Source organism: Gorilla gorilla, chromosome 12, assembly GCF_029281585.2.
Source record: "Gorilla gorilla gorilla isolate KB3781 chromosome 12, NHGRI_mGorGor1-v2.1_pri, whole genome shotgun sequence".
Taxonomy (NCBI): domain Eukaryota; kingdom Metazoa; phylum Chordata; class Mammalia; order Primates; family Hominidae; genus Gorilla; species Gorilla gorilla.
In genome coordinates this window covers 39,841,138-39,857,355 of record NC_073236.2, presented here as the reverse complement: position 1 = coordinate 39,857,355, position 16,218 = coordinate 39,841,138, and the positions used below count along the sequence as shown (strand labels likewise).

Below are 16,218 nucleotides of genomic sequence, written 5' to 3'. Positions count from 1 at the left end.
AGCACCAAGCAAGGAGGCCCAGGCAGCTACTGCTCAAATCTTGGCCTCTCTGATGGCTTGCATCCTTGCCTACTCTGACTCACCAGGTGGGTTCTAGATCACAAGGTCTTAAACAATCATGAGAACAGGGCAGTCTCTTGCCTCATGACTATCAACGCTAAAGGGTATTATGGCAACTGCTGGTGATTCTCACTCAATTAGAACCCCAATCTTACAGTTGACAAAGAGCATTAAAGGTCAGCCAGGTAAACTTTCCCATCATGCAAAGAAAGTTTGACATACACTGGGATTTCCACTGCCCCCTCAATCTCAGCTCTTTTTTTCCTACAAAAATTGATCATAAAAGCAAACTTTAAGACAAACAGGACTCAGCTCACATCTCCCTGATTTTTGCACAGTCTCACTTTCAGTAGTCATGAGGATTGCCTTTTGGGAAGGAGAGGGAATTTTTATGTATATATTGACCACCTACCATGGCAGACCCCACGCTAGTTCCTTCACATGCTGTGATCTCACATAACCCTCTCAACAAACTTCTTTACAGGAAAACTAACACCCATAAAAGTCAAGTGATAAGCCCAAGGTCCCACCAGATAGGAAATGAGAGAGCTAAGATTCCCATCTTTCTTTCTAACTTCAGGTTTCATGTTTTCTTACTATGCTATGAAGTTTTCCTAGTAGTACTCCCTACAGAAAATTAGAATTTTTACCGTGGAAAAGAAAGAAGAAATATGCATTTATAGCTATTGTAAAACCAGGCATCCACATTTTCCTAGCATAAGAATAGAACATGGTTTGCCTGCTTCTTAGGCAAGGTTCATTGACAGGATTAAACCTGTCCCTAAATTGCTTATAGTTGGGGCTAGGCATATGGATGGTAGCGTCAAGCTGGGTTTGATTTGAAAAGATTCTTAATTTCACACATGCACGCACATGCACACACACACACACACACAGAGGGCACCCTCTACCTCATATCTCCTCCCACCCGCCACATCCCCTGCCACACACACACCCAGCCTAGGACTGGGGATGACGTGATCTGAAATTTTTCCATTCACCAGTACTTCCATTGTGCTAAGAATCTCACTTCTCCGGTTCTTTTTCTAAATGTACATATTCCTGGGTACAGTTCTTCTTAAGTCAAATGAGTTTATGAAATCTGGAGACTCTGAAGCCAGCTGGTGGAAGGAGCAAGCAGTGCCTTTGGAGGAACAGAAGAAGCAGCTGAAGAGAGAGGCCAAAACACTAGTTCCCAATCAAGCCAAGGGTTGTCTTAGTTCAGAATAACGAAGCCAAGAAACTTTTTAAGATCACCAACACTAGGCCTAAAACTTCATCCATCAAGAAGCAGTAGGACATGTCAAGACCATTCAAAGGGGAAAGGACAGTCTTTTCAGCAAATAGTACTGGAGAAACTGGATATCCACATGCAAAAGAATGAAGCAGGACCCTTACCTAACACCATATACAAAAATTAACTCAAAATGGATCAAAAAACAAAAGAGCTAAAACTATAAAATTCTTAGAAGAAAACAAAGGGGGAAACCTTCATGACATTGGATTGGGCAATGATTTCTTAACACTAAAAGCACAGGCAACAAAAGAAAAAAATAGATAAACTGGACTTGATCGAAATTAAAACCTTTTGTGTAACAAATGACACTATGAACAGAGTGAATTATGCAACTTAGAGAACAGGAGAAAATATTTCTAACTATATGTCTGATAAGGCAAGGGGTTAATAATCAGGAAATGTAAAGAACTCCTATAACTCAACAACAACAGCAAAATGCAGTTTTTAAAATGGGCAAAGGACTTACAGTCCATAAAGGAGATATGTCTGTGTCTCCAGAGAAGATGCACAGATGGTTAATAAGCACATAAAAAGATGCTCAGCATCGCTAATCATTAGGAACATGGAAATCAAAGCCACAATGAGAGACCCCTTCTCACCCATTAGGATGATTATTATCAAAAATAATAGAAAATAACATGTGTTGGTGAGTATGTAGAGAAATTGAGTGTTGGCACTGTTGGTGGGAATGAAAAATGGTACAGCCACTATGGAAAACAGTATGATAGTTCCTCAAAATTAAATATAGAATTAACAGACGATCCAGTAGTTCCTCTTTGGGGTCTATACCCAGAAGAACTGAAAGCAGAGATTTGAACAGATATCTTCACATCCATGTTCATATTGGATTCACAATAGCTGAAAGGAGGAAGCAAGTCAAGTGTCCCTGGATGGATAAATAGATAAACAAAATTGGTACATACATAAAACGGAATAATAATATTCCACCTCATAAAGGAAGGAAACTCTGACTCATGCTACAACATGAACGAACCTTGAAAACACTATGCTAAGTGAAATAATTCAGTCACAGAAAGACTGATTTCACTTAAACGATTTAAACGAGGTACCTAGAGTAGTCAAAATCATAGAGTCGGAAAGTACAGTGGTGGTTGCCTGGGGCTGGAGGGATGAAGAGAGGAGAGTTATTGTTTAATGGGTTCAGAGTTTCAGTTTGTGAGGATGAAAAACTCCTAAAGATGGATAGTGGTGATGGTGCCACTGATCTGTACACTAAAAAATGTTTAAGATGATAAATTTTTTGTTATGTGTATTTTTTCTACAGTTAAAGGGGAAGAAAGCAACAGGACAAAGAGGGAGGAGGACTGGTCCTAGGGTCAGGAGACTCGGGCTCCAGAGTCAGCTCTACCACGCACCACCTGGGGAACTTTCCAAGCCAGCTTGGTTCCCTCATCCTTACAACGAGCAGTTGGACTAATTTTTTTTTTTTTTTTAGACAGAGTCTCGCTCAGTCGCCCAGGCTGGAGCGCAGTGGCTCGATCTCCGCTCACTGCTAGCTCCATCTCCTGGGTTCATCTCCTGCCTCAGCCTCCTGAGTAGCTGGGACTACAGGGGCCCGCCACCATGCCCAGCTAATTTTTTTGTATTTTTTTAGTAGAGACGGGGTTTCACTGTGTTAGCCAGGATGGTCGTGATCTCCTGACCTCGTGATCCACCCTCTTCGGCCTCCCAAAGTGTTGGACTAATTTAATCCTAAGGTCTCACCCAGCTCTAAAATCCTATTCAGAGTAAAATCCTATTCTATGTCTATTTCTTGGTTCCTTACCATGTGGCTTCAACAGTGACCAACATAGACCAAGTCTCTGCCCTTGCAGAGTTTACATTCTAATGGGTAGACAAACATTAAATACGGTAACGCACACAAATGTGTCAGATGGGAAAATCTTATCGCAAGGAAACTACAGCAGGGTAAGGAGAGAGTGACAGAGGGCAGTGTCAGCTAAAATGGCTAGGGACGTTGTCTCCAAAGAGGTGGCATTTGAGCAAAGACTAAATGGAGACAGAATGAGACTGTAGGGTTGGGGGGGGTGTCAGGAACAGCAAACGGGATGCAATGTGGATTCACTGGATTTGTATTTTGTACACTGGATTCTGAGATCCTGATCATGATTGAAGACCCTCACAAGCCTCCATCCTGCCAGGATCCCCTCCCCAGCCCCGCACAGGAAGACTTACCTAGTAGTGCAGACATAGGTGCCAGAGTCCTCCTGCAAGGCTGGCAGAAGCCACAGAGCACCGTCCTGGGCCCGCATCCGTGTCTCTTCTTCTCCTGGGACCGTCCTAGCAGAGTCATTTTTATGCCATGTCAGGTTGATGCGGGGGCTGACAGAGGCCCATAACCAGTAGGGCACCTGGGGGCACCTCAGGGCTACAGGCTCCCCTTCCAGCCTGAACTCCCGCTTGTAATGCCTCCCACGAAACCGGCAGCTTCTGGCAGCCCCTGAAGGACAGAGAGCCCATGGTCAGGCTTTGGGTCCAAAACTTGCTCAGATCATAAAACCTCCCTGCACCTGGGACGGATCCTGATTCTGGCAGGGAAACCTGGAGCACATTTGAGAAAGATGTCATTTGTCCCTAACAAAATGACCTACACCCTGGGGTACTATTAAACTCCCTCCCTACCCCGTTATTATACTTTCAAAATTTCCAAATAACAAGTTCAGTGCTACTATCCATTCCAACTTATGTTTTGTGAAGAAAGTTAAATCAGGTTTCTATGGTGACAAAAAATTAAAGATTAAAAACTATGGCCATAGTTTTCACTGGCTGATTTCTCATCATTAAAAGTAAATCTGAGCTGAGTTTAGATGGTAAAAGTTTAGTTCTGGCACGTCGTATGGTTAAACTCCAAAGGCAACTTCGTTAAGGGCAAACACATCACTTCTTCAGTTTGCTCTTTGACAAGCACATTCGCACCATTCTTTCCTTTTCTTTTCTTTTTTCTTTTCTTTTCTTTTTTCTTTTTTTTTATTTTTCCTTTTTTTTTTTTTTGAGACAGGGTCTCACTCTGTTGCCCTGCTGGAGTGGAGTGATGCAATCTCCACTCACTGCAGCCTCAACCTCCCTGGGCTCAAGCACTCCTCTCACCTCAGCCTCCCAAGTAGCCAGGACTACAGGCACGCACCACCACGCCCAACTAATTTTTTTTTTTTTTTTTTTTTTTTTTTTTTTGTAGAGACGTGGGTCTCTGTATGTTGCCCAAACTGGTCTCAAACTCCTGGGTTCAAGCAATCCACCCGCCTAGGGCTCTCAAGTACTAACATTACAGCCGGAAGCCACCGAGCTCGGCCCACACTTTGCTTTCTGACAAGGAAACTTCTCCAGATAACATCTTTCCCCAGCGAAGCTACAGGCAAGCCTTTTTGCATCTGAAAGGTTTACTTCTAACCTGTGTGTGCCGCAGGCTGAAGGGTGAAGGCAGAAACTCCCATTACCAACACGTACAAGCAGAACATTGCTCCTGACAACTTCCAGAGGGCACGGAAAGTGGAGGACTGAGACCCAGCAGCACGTGGCCTAGGGGAGGAAACAGAGGTGTCACCAGGAACCAAGAACCCTGCAGAGAGAATCCCTTGAAGACGGGGTAGGGGCAGGGTCTGGAAGCTTCACTGGATAATGGGAACCTTTTGGCCTACTCTGTTTAAGAACAAAACTCAAAATTTTTGGATTTGTTTCTCTGCAGCTATATTCACTGAACATATCTAAAGTCGAATCCTTGTAGCACCTAGAGGAGTGCTTGGCAGAGGGGCTCTGCCCCATAAGCTGCTGTCTCTGCAGAGACCTGCCTTAGCCATTCCTGCGCCTTGGCCAGAAATGCTGCTTCCTCAGCTAAGGCCACTGCCAGTGCCCTTTCTGCTCGGACTTCACTTTCCTCGTGAGGTCTCCCTCACCTCCCCGTCTAAAATTGCACCACCTTTAATCCCAATACTCCAGGTTTTCCTTCCCTTCCCTGTCATTCTCTGTGGCATTCATCATCAGCCTTGTCTCCCCTCTCCAGAATTCAGGCTCCACTGATGGAAGGACTGTGAAAGGAAAATAAAAACTTGGGACCCCCAATTCATTCTGCCAAAAGGAAAAAAATAAGCTGAAGGCTGAGTCCTGCAAGAAGCTGCCTTTCCTTCTGTTCCTAAGCAGAGAGTGTACAGATAAAAGATTTTAAAAATTCTCCACATGTAGCCACTCTATGTTTACCTTAACATATGTGAAGAGCAGATTTACTGAGTATAAGAGGAATATAACTGACTATTCCCTACCTGTTTCTTTTCCCTTGCAACACGTGGATTCAGTAATGACCTCACCCTCCCTCTCTGCCCTCCAGCCTGCTTTTCAATAGGGGAAAAACTTTACATATTGAAGCCCTCAAAATCATCTTTGGAGAAAGGCACAGACCACAGACTGCTTTTTCTGTGATTCCATGTTTTTTCTACTGGGCATTGTCCTTAATCTTGGCAAAATAAGCTTCTAAATTATTAAGACTGTCAGATACTTTTTGGTTGACAGAACCCTGCTTTATCTTATTCACAGTTCTGTCCCTAACTCTCATTTTTTGAATGAATGAATGAATCAATGAATGAATCAATGAATGAGTGAGTTAATGGATCACTCAAAGCCCAAGAGTCCTCATATTTCACTTGTCAGAGAATTTTCCCTATATCCCCTACGGATTAACTCCTGTTTTACATACAACTCTGACATGCGCCAAGAGATTCGGTGTCCTGCTAACACTCTGGTCTACAGCATCCCAGGGAGAAAAGCAACAAGAAGTCCAAAACAGAAATAGCTTGTACAAGTTTATGAAGCAGTCCTCCCCCATGCCCCCCAAAGACTGGAGTGTCAGATGCCCTCCTCGTCTCCCTGATGACCTTCTCACACTATCACAAGTGTTCCCTGTGTCTGCTAACCACGGCCACAATGATGCTGCTTAACAAACCAACGACCCCAGAACTGAATGGTGTGAAACAATGGTCGTTCACTCTTGCTCACAAGTCTGTGGGCAAGATGGAAGTTGGTTAACCTAAACTTGGCAGGGTTAGGCCTGGCTCTGAGCGGCAGATGGGGTCCAAGTCTGCTCCATGGGTGTCTCATCCTCCTTGGACCAGTAAGCTTCCTGGGAGATGATCCTCTTTGGGGATGGCTAAAATGGAAACGATGCGGCCAAAAGCACACACCAGGCCACACTGGGAACTAGCTCACTCTTGTCTGCTCACATTCCATCTGCCACAGCAAGTCAATGCCCCACCCAGCCATTGGCAGGGCCAGAAGTGGAAGCAGTCGTGCCAGCTGCCATGCCTGACTCTTCTGGCTCTGCAAGGATGGTGACAACCTTGGGGCAGAGCCCTGGTCTTGCTCACAGCCCTCATGGCCCACACACCAGAACATACCGGGGAATATTTATGACTAAAAGCCTGCCCACGGCAGGAGTTGTGAATGAATCCAGGGGAAAAATTCCCAGCCACCTTTACCTTGAGTTGTTCCCTGCTCCTTGCACAGATATCTCTAGGAATGACTTGCAGTAAATCCAGGGAGGCATTGAGAAACCGACCCTCGCACTCCAGAAACCCTCCCTCGTGAGTGGGGAACCCTGAGTCCAAAGACTCAGAGTTATAGTCTGAACTCCCCCTTCTGGTGACCTGAGATATTCCCCCTAGCTATGTATCTGGCCTGGAGCTTTCTCCCTTAAACTCTCTGTTTCTACACGATGCTATTCTTCACGAGTTTCTGAAGCACAAATAGTTCCTGTGACTTTACCCCTAACCATACTGTCAGGTTTGCCAGATGAAAGTCACATAAACATCCACCAAGCTGCTGTGTCCTCCTTGGACACGCATTAGCTTATCACATCCCCAACTATACTGGTCCAAGCCAGACTCACTAGTGCACCAGTAAGAACATGAAAGAAGTAGGAATTTAAATACACTGTAGCTAACCAATACCACATATCAGGATAAGTAAATGAAGTCAAAGCTGGTGTTGTAGGGACTAGTGTAAAAGCAATAGCTATTGTGCCAAATATTGAACATTCATTCTTGCATTTTATCCCCACAAAGTGAGTATCATGCTGATTTTACAGAGGATGTATTATAAGAGTTCAAAGGGGTTAAAAGGCCTGGCCAAGATCTTACAGCTAGTAAGCAGACGTTGAAATTTAAACCCAGCACTGGTGATTCCAAAGCCCTTGCTCTTTGAAAATACATCTTCTATGACAGATGCTGCTAGTTTCTTCTCCCAATATCTGTCCTCCCTGCTTTCCCAATAATAGAACCCCCGAATCTTACCTGGGCACATGGCCCTCTATACACAAAGACATTTCCCATCATCCCTTGCAACAAGGAGTGGCCATGTGACAAAATGTGGATCAATGAGATGTAAGTGGAAGTGTCATGTGATCCCCCTGGGAGGTCTCCACTAATCTTCCTTCCTGCTGCTCAGTGTGGATGTGGTGGCTGGATTGTGGCCGCTACCATGAACTACAAGGTACAGACCACTCACTGAATGCAATAGGGCAGTAAGAGGGGAACCTGAGTCCTTGGTGGCTTCATGAAGCCGCCCACCACCCTGGACTACCTTTTTTATGTGTCCAGGCTTTCTGTCACGCACAGCCAAGCCTATTCCCAATATATTGTTTTTCCAGAGTTTATAAAAGGATCCCAGGGGAAGGAGCCCTGCCAGGTACTGTCAGGCATTGTGTTCTCACAGTCTTCTTTCTGATACTCAACTATTTCAGGTAAACAGTTTCTGCTGGTTGACTCTAAAAGTCACTTTGACTCAAAGTCAGGAGCTGACGTGCAGCCTCCCCTCAAATGAAAGGACCCCACCATGCTCACATTCTCTCAGGGTCAGGCTTACGGGAATTATGGGAAGGTTTGTAACCATGTTTAAAATTACTTTGACACCAGAAATCCAGGCTGTGCCATTCAGGATCAGTCAGTAGCTAACGCTTCACAGAGCTATGGAGCTGAAGAGTCTTTGAGAAATCTAATCGAGTCTCTTCTTTCTACAGGTAAAGTGAGTTTCAAGTTAACTCTCTTCTTCAAATGATATGGCTGGATGGGTGAGAAGAAGTGTTTCAACAAGGATCCTGTTCCAGTAGAACGAATCCTAAAATGCTGTCCTCCTCCAGTAACTGCTAGCCTCATCTACCCCCACCACCATCTCCAGCCAAGGGAATTGTCTTGGTTTCTCTCCCTGGACTTGGGCAAAAGAGCTGCTTTACTGTGACTTCTCTAGGAAGTGGCTGCAGACAAGTAAACCACAAACACATAGTAGTGACAGTTTTCAATAATCAAAACCTCAGAAAAAGGTTGGAACCAAAATTGCTGTAGCGTGGGAAACAGTAAATCTTTGGCAGGCCCAGAGGGGAAAACAAATTAGTTTTGCAGAAGTTTGCAGCAAAACACTATTCTCCTGGCCTACTTTCTTTAAATGAGTTTTTAAATCACAGACAACTTGACATTTCTGCTGGAATCTGAGTTAACCTTCTTACTGGAAGAAAGAAATTTCAAGGGCAGCTCCTTCCAAGTATTTGAGTTAGAATTCTATCTTTTTTTTTTTTTTTTTGTCAAATAACCATGTTTCACCACATTCAACATAAGAAAACAGAGGCATATGGTGAAAAACAGGACCAGGCATAAGAAAAAGACAAAAATGTGTGAAGTGTGAAAGGAAGGAAAAAGAATGCTGGAAGGTAGAAAGAGCTGATGGCACGGCCCTGAGTTGGACAGGTGGTAGAGCACGCACTGAGGCCCAGGTAACCATTAACCTGCCTTTGATTCCCAGGTGTCTGCAGCTTCTGGTCATAGACAGTACATAGAGCCTAAAAGGATGTAAGTGCTTACTCCACCTTTTCATTTAATTTTTAAAAATTACAAAAAGACTGAAAAGTTGAAAGCATAGTATGACAAATGCAAGTATATATTTCAGTAGATTCGCCATTGTTAACATTTTGCTGCATTCGCTTTATTCTCACTCTCTCTCCCTCTTCTTCTCTTTCTGTTTACACACAGTCACATAGACATAGACATAGACATAGACATAGACATAGACATAGACATAGACATAGACATAGACATAGACATAGACCCAGACCGAGACCAAGACCTAGACCTAGACACAGACACAGACACAGACCTAGACCTAGACCTAGACATACAATGGACACAGACAGAGACACAGACACAGACATAGACACAGACCCAGACACAGACACAAACACAACCACAGACACAGCCACAGACATAGACACAGACACAGACACAGACACAGACACAGACAGAGATATACACGTAGACATAGACCTAGATATAGACCTAGACACAGACACAGACACCGACATGGGACACAGACAGGGGACAAAAACACAGACATAGACATAGGCCTAGACACCGACACAGACACAGACACAGCCACAGCCAGACACAGACACAGATATAGACATAGACATAGACACAGACAGAGACACAGACACAGACATAGACACAGACACCGATACAGACACAGCCACAGCCACAGCCAGACACAGACACAGATATAGACATAGGCATAGACATAGACACAGACAGAGACACAGACACAGACATAGACATAGACACAGACAAAGACACAGACACAAACACAGACACAGACATAGGCACAGACACAGACACAGACAGAGATATACATGTAGACATAGACCTAGACATAGACCCAGGCACAGACACAGACCTAGACCTAGACACAGACATAGACACAGACACAGACAGGGACAAAGACACAGACATAGACATAGATATAGATATAGATATAGATATAGATATAGATATAGATATAGACATAGATATAGACATAGATATAGATATAGACACAGACATAGACATAGGCATAGGCATAGACATAGACATAGACCTAGACCTAGACACAGACCTAGACCTAGACTTAGACATAGACATAGACACAGACACCAACACAGACACAGACATAGACATTTATACAGACATAGACACAGACACAGACGCAGACATAAACTGAGACCTAGATTAGACATACACATAGACATAGACACAGACCTAGACCTAGACCTAGACCTACACATAGACACAGACACAGACACAGGCACAGACACAGACCAGACAGAGACATACACACAGACACAGATAGGGGACAAAGTCACAGACATAGACATAGACATAGACGCAGACACAGACCCAGACTTAGACATACACACAGACACAGACACCGACACAGACACAGACACACAGACACAGACACAGACACACAGACACAGACACAGACACACAGACACAGACACAGACACACAGACACAGACATAGGCATAGACATATTTTCTCCTGAACACCTGAAAGTTGCAGACATCATCAAACTTCACCTCTAAATACTTCAGAATACATGCAGGAATACATTTTTTTAACAGATTGAGAAACTAGTAAGTAAACGATAGCTCCAGAAAGGAATTTTCCAGCATGTAGAAGGAGTAACAATTTTTTTTGATAATATATTTGAATATATCTGGACTGAATTCACCTAGAAGATGAAACTCTTCTCTATTTCTATCATTACCTTGTTCCCAGAAGTTTTTAGGCAACTGTCTCATCTCTGAGTCAGGTGGCACAGTCATTCAAAGAACAAAAACACGGTGGCAGGTGCTGAGTGTTAATGAAGTCACATAGCTATCAGGCCTTACACCTATCACTGAGTCACTTCTAGTGTGTAAAATGAATTCCTAGGAGCCCGAACATGTTTTACGCATGTCGTATAAATTCTTCGAAACCCATGAGGAAATAAATATTTACATCAAAATTAACCTGGAAATTTTTTATAAATTCAAAGGTGAAACAATATAGAATGTATTTTTTAACTAAGCCCTAGGAAATAACAGAATTTTAAGAGGGAAGACTTTCTAGACTCAGATACAGAGAAATACATGAGCAGGTTTCAGTCAGCTTTTATTGAAAAATGTGCTGGCTCAAAACAAAAACCTAGATGAGTTGTCCAGAAACTGCTTTTGTTCTATAGGAAAGAAAAAAGCTAGACAAGGAATGAGCTTCCAAGCAGCAGGCTGAGACTGTTCCTGGTCTGCATAGCTGTGTCAGAATGATAGCCGGCGATGTCCTGGACACTAGCCTCCCATCCCTGGTGGGGTCTGGTGAGACAGATCACTTCCTGGAGGCCACGTTGCGGGGAGACCCATCTTTGGCAGAATAGGGCATTAGGCCACATTGGGCTGAATCTCAGAGGAGCAAATCGGCAGAAACTGATACAGATGGTTCCACCAAGGCATAGGCGCTCTCTTTATACTGTCTGCCAGCAAACATCCCTTCTCGCTAAAACCACCACTGAAGTGTCTCTTAGTCAGTGGTTCTTGGGACAGAAGTTGGTCAAGTTCAGTCAACCAACTCAACTCATGTTTTCGCTCATTCAAATCCTGTATCAACATTCCATTCCCCGTGAGTCTGGGTCATTCCAAGCCCCCAGCAGTCTGGACCATCAACAAACACTTGCTTCACCTGCCTCCTGCATTAGACCCTGCCCCGACTGACACCCAGCAAGACCACTCCTCTAGCCTGGAACAGTTACCATCCTCCTCCAAAATGACTGATGAGGAAGCTCTACCTGTGAGGCCCTAGGCATCTGCAGGGCAAACCCACAGCCTTCAAATTCTCCCAGCCTGGTATTTGTGTAAGAGGAATGCACTGCTCTGAACAACTCCAGAGGACAAAACTCGTGTGTCTGGTAGAGCTCAGCATCCCCATTATAAACACGGAGCAATGGAAATAGACTTGGGTACATTAAGTCACTTGTCCAAGGTCACAGAGCTAAGGAATGACAAAGTAGGATGTAAACCCGAGCCTACACAATCCTTGGTTTTGGCACTCATTCTCTGCTCTGTAAAAGCATCAACACCTGGAGCTAGAGGGGGCTTCAGAAGCCATTAAGTCTATCTGTCCACCCAAACAGTCTTCTGAAACCCAGCATCCTCTATAGAAGACAAGCTTACCCCATCACGAGATGCACACTGCCAGTCTTGGGAAGTATCCATGATTAGAAATGTCTGTCATTTTGGATCCCAAATTTGCCTCCTTCTTAACTTCATGTATTAGTCATATTCGACCCTCTGGGGAAGCTCCAAAGAAGTCTGTCTACACCTTCCAATAACTTTGAGAGTTAGAAAGTGTATACAGAAGAGCACAGTGTACCTGGACAGAGAAGTGGGAATCCTGCCTTCCTTCCTGCCAGCAGCAGGGTGGTGGGCAGGTTACATTACCTGTGTGAGGCTCAGTCTCCTCATCTGTGAAATGGGCATACCCTGGTGTGCACTACAGGAGGAGTAGATGTCACACCGTATGTAATGAGCTCAGCAGTGCTGCAAAAAGAAAGTGTTCAACAAGCAGTAGCTCTCATCAGTGTTTTACAGAAGCAGAGCCCGGTACTCAGGGAGATAAGGAGCTTGCTCAAGGACACAGTTGGAAGACGTGATGAGAAATCAGCCCTTCCACCATCTGCATTCTGCCGAATTCCTGCTAAGCGACCATTCCACAGCCCAGCCTGAGAACTCGTCGGTATTGTAGTTGGTAACTTAGCTAACACCAGTTACTATACTAAAAATATGTACAACTTTACCTAATGGAATCCATAAGCCCAAATTCATAGATCCATATTATAGAACATATAAGTGTTCTATAAATATTTACTTTATAAAATACACAATATAAATGTTGCGTGCTTAACATATAAACACACAATTCTAAATACATACACATGCATACACACGTATACATCTTCAAGGCTGCCAGGAATTCTAAGGTTTTTATCTCAGTGACAGCATATGGAGCTGGAGGTTGGAACTGGGTTCCTGTCTGCACTCTACCATTAACTAACTATGTGATCTTAGGCAACCACATAGTCATTTGCTCAATCTCTGAGTCACAGTTTCTTCACCTCTAAAATACAGAGGTTGGGCTGGTGAGACCTCCCAGGTCTCTCGCAGGTCTAAAACCCTGGAACTCTAAGTCAATCTGGATTTGAGCTTAGGCCTCCTCAGTGCTAGATACAGCTTCAGTTTCTAAAGCATCGAGTCGTAGCGGATAACCACTGAACTCAGTCAACTCTCTTGCCGAAGGCCCCATGGCCACCAACGGCAGAGCCACAACTCGGGGCTTCTGAGGTCTCCTGGGAACTGGACTTCCAGCTCTGCTGGGCTACCTGCTGGATAAAGTTAATTAGTAACTGGACGCTCTGGCATTAGAGCAGGGGTTGGTTGTTAACAGACATACACCCTTAAAACAAATTTTGCTTTCTGTCTTATACTCTGAGTGTGGGAAACACCTAAAATATTTGAGTAATCAGTCATCCAGAAAACCTGTCCATCTAAAATAAGACAAAGACAGAAGAAACAAGGACAGGAAGATCTGAGTAGGGGAAAGACAGCCCATCAGATCCTGGTACAAAGGCATGTAGCATATTTCACTCACAGAAGCAGCTTTAAAGTCTTCCTTCAGAAGCTCTTTCTGTTGATTTGTATGAGCGTCGCTAGTTTTTAAGAGTAGCAGAATGTATTTTCCAGAGGTGACCGCAACAGTGTCTCCCATCCCACATGGTCTTCTAGAATGTGACTGTGCCACTCTGCCACCAAGAGGTGGAGTCTAACTCACCTCCCTTGAATGTGGGCTGGCCTGTAACTTGGTGTAACCAATACAATGCAGCAGAAGTGATGCTTTGTGAACTCTGGAGCTAGATCAGAAAAATCCATGCAGCCTCCACCTGGTTTCCATGGGGTGCTTGCTTCTGCCTGGCTTCCTTGGAAAGTCAGCCACCAGGAAGACAGTCCAACTCCCCTGAGACCACCTCACTAGGGAGGCCACATGTAGGGCATTGGTTGACAATCCCAGCTATGTCCAGCCTCCCAGGAACCCTGCAAAGGCACCAGCCATGTAAGTGAAGCCATCGTGGACCCTCCAGATGAGTCCATTCACCAGCTGAGCACCACTGTTTGAACTCAATCAGACACATGGAGCAGAAGAATCACCTAGTTGAGCCCTCAAATTGGTGACATACAGAAACTAGGAGTTATCATAAAATAGTTGTCATTTTTAAGCCACTAAGTTTTGGGATAGTTTTTCATGCAGCAACAGGTGAACAGAATGCTCAATCAAAAGCAGATTCCAGATGGCAAATTGGAAAGAGGGAGAAGGCTAGGAGAAGAAAACACACACTGGAAAAAGCGGCAGCTGATTGCCCAGTAACAGAGGAGACAGGAAAACCATTAAGGCAGGTGCAAGAACCAAAGCACACAGCCATTTCGGGATTTTAAGCGCAGACACCAGTAGTCCCTTCCATGTTACTGTGCCCTACTGAGTATATCAGGACATTAAAGCACAAAATAATTGATGCTCCTAATGATTTCCTTGAATCACAAAGAACAGTTTAAATTTTGTTCAAACTCCTCTTTCTCTAGGATGGGACAGTACATGCAACACAGACGCAATGAAGGTAATATTGCAATTACCTCCCAATGTGTTTTCCTCCTTGATATTCTGGATTCTTCTGCCACTACAGCCCCAGGAAAGGGAGAGAGCAAAGGCCTCCTCAGAAGGAGGGAAGGAAGTGAATATGATGCAGGGGAAGTTCCTTCCTGGTAGGAAGTGTCAGTAGAAGAAAAAGACCCTTTGGGCTCCAGGGCTAAAGGAGGGAAGGTACAAGAGGAATCAGGCAGGCAGGCATTCCTGCTTCTTATTCTGGGTTTGAAACCTGAAGGCAAAGGGACAGGAGGTAAAAGAGAGAGGGCTGGATGCAGAAGAATTTTTGCTCTGCTTCCAAGTTGCATCTCTGGAGGAATCCCACCTTGGTGAAGTAAGGGGCACTAAAGAAGAATGGAAATAATGGTGTGGCTGTTAGGTAAAGGGGTGCTTCACTGATGGGAGAGATTCAGACCTTCCCCTGCACTCCCAGCAGAGAATGGAAGGTAAACTGAGATCTGGGCTGAGATGGGGCTGCCATGATGAAAGACAAGATGACCTATAGCCACGGCTTCAGGATATTCAGTCAGTAAGGAGCAGTGAGGCCAAGTGGGGGAAGACTGCCCCACCTCTTGGTAGATAACCACTTCCCCAAGGCCCTGAGCTCTCCACCTTCTGCTCCCTTGGCTTTCCTGGTGCTCCTCGGAGCTCTTCAGGTACAGCAACAGGTGCTGTAGCATCTTTTCTGATGGGCTGGTACTCATGCCCTGATGGTTGCTAAACATTTTGAGTATCACCTGGGCAGTCTAAGCCACAGAAGAAACAAGGTCATGGCCAAGATGCAGAGAACCTGTGGAGCCAGAGAGAGGCACAGCGGGGTGACCTCGGACGGAGTACTGGCTCTGACAACTGAGGCACCAGACCTCGGGTTTTCCCAGTCACAGACGCCAGCAGTAGATTCCACAGGACACCTCATGACCAGGAAGGTCCAGGGACATCTCCACAGAAGCCAGTGCCGACCCCAGGTCAGCACGTGTGGATCAGCTGCCCACCACTCCCTGGGGACACAATGTCCCCCTCTTCTCAGGCTTCTTCCTGGCTAGAAGAAGGTGCTGGTGAGAAACTGGAAGAGTGAACATCTCCCCAAAAGAAACAAAATGAATGCAAGAGAGGTAGATTTGAGCCGACTCAGACAGCAATACATGTAGCAGCAGGCTTAATTCCCCTGCCCTAGTGGGAAAGGGCCTTTAGAGCCAAATGAGAGTCCTCCTGGCAAAGCTTTAAAGGTACATGTTTTGCCATCAATTTGTAGTGAGTATATATATTATAGCAGTATATATTATATATATGTATATACTGGGTCTGAGTATATACACACACACACACACACAC

The 16,218-nt window shown here is 44.7% G+C and overlaps 1 protein-coding gene across 7 annotated transcripts in view; it reads right to left on the bottom strand.

Annotated features, from left to right (window-relative positions):
* The window catches only part of IL1R2 (interleukin 1 receptor type 2), a 44,170-nt gene that overhangs the window by 14,909 nt on the left and 13,043 nt on the right, over positions 1-16,218 (bottom strand). For 4 of the 7 annotated variants that reach the window (XM_063695656.1, XM_004031522.4, XM_019020606.4 and 1 more), the window contains exons 2-3: positions 4,767-4,894; positions 3,554-3,818 (exon numbers count right to left, since the gene is read on the bottom strand). In XM_063695656.1, coding sequence (XP_063551726.1) covers positions 3,554-3,818; positions 4,767-4,833 — 332 coding nt within the window. In that variant the 5' untranslated portion in view covers positions 4,834-4,894. Of the gene's footprint in view, positions 1-3,553; positions 3,819-4,766; positions 4,895-6,840; positions 6,972-13,842; positions 13,979-16,218 lie in introns of those variants that run through there. The other 3 variants (XM_055378378.2, XM_063695655.1, XM_055378376.2) reach the window with 3 other exon arrangements.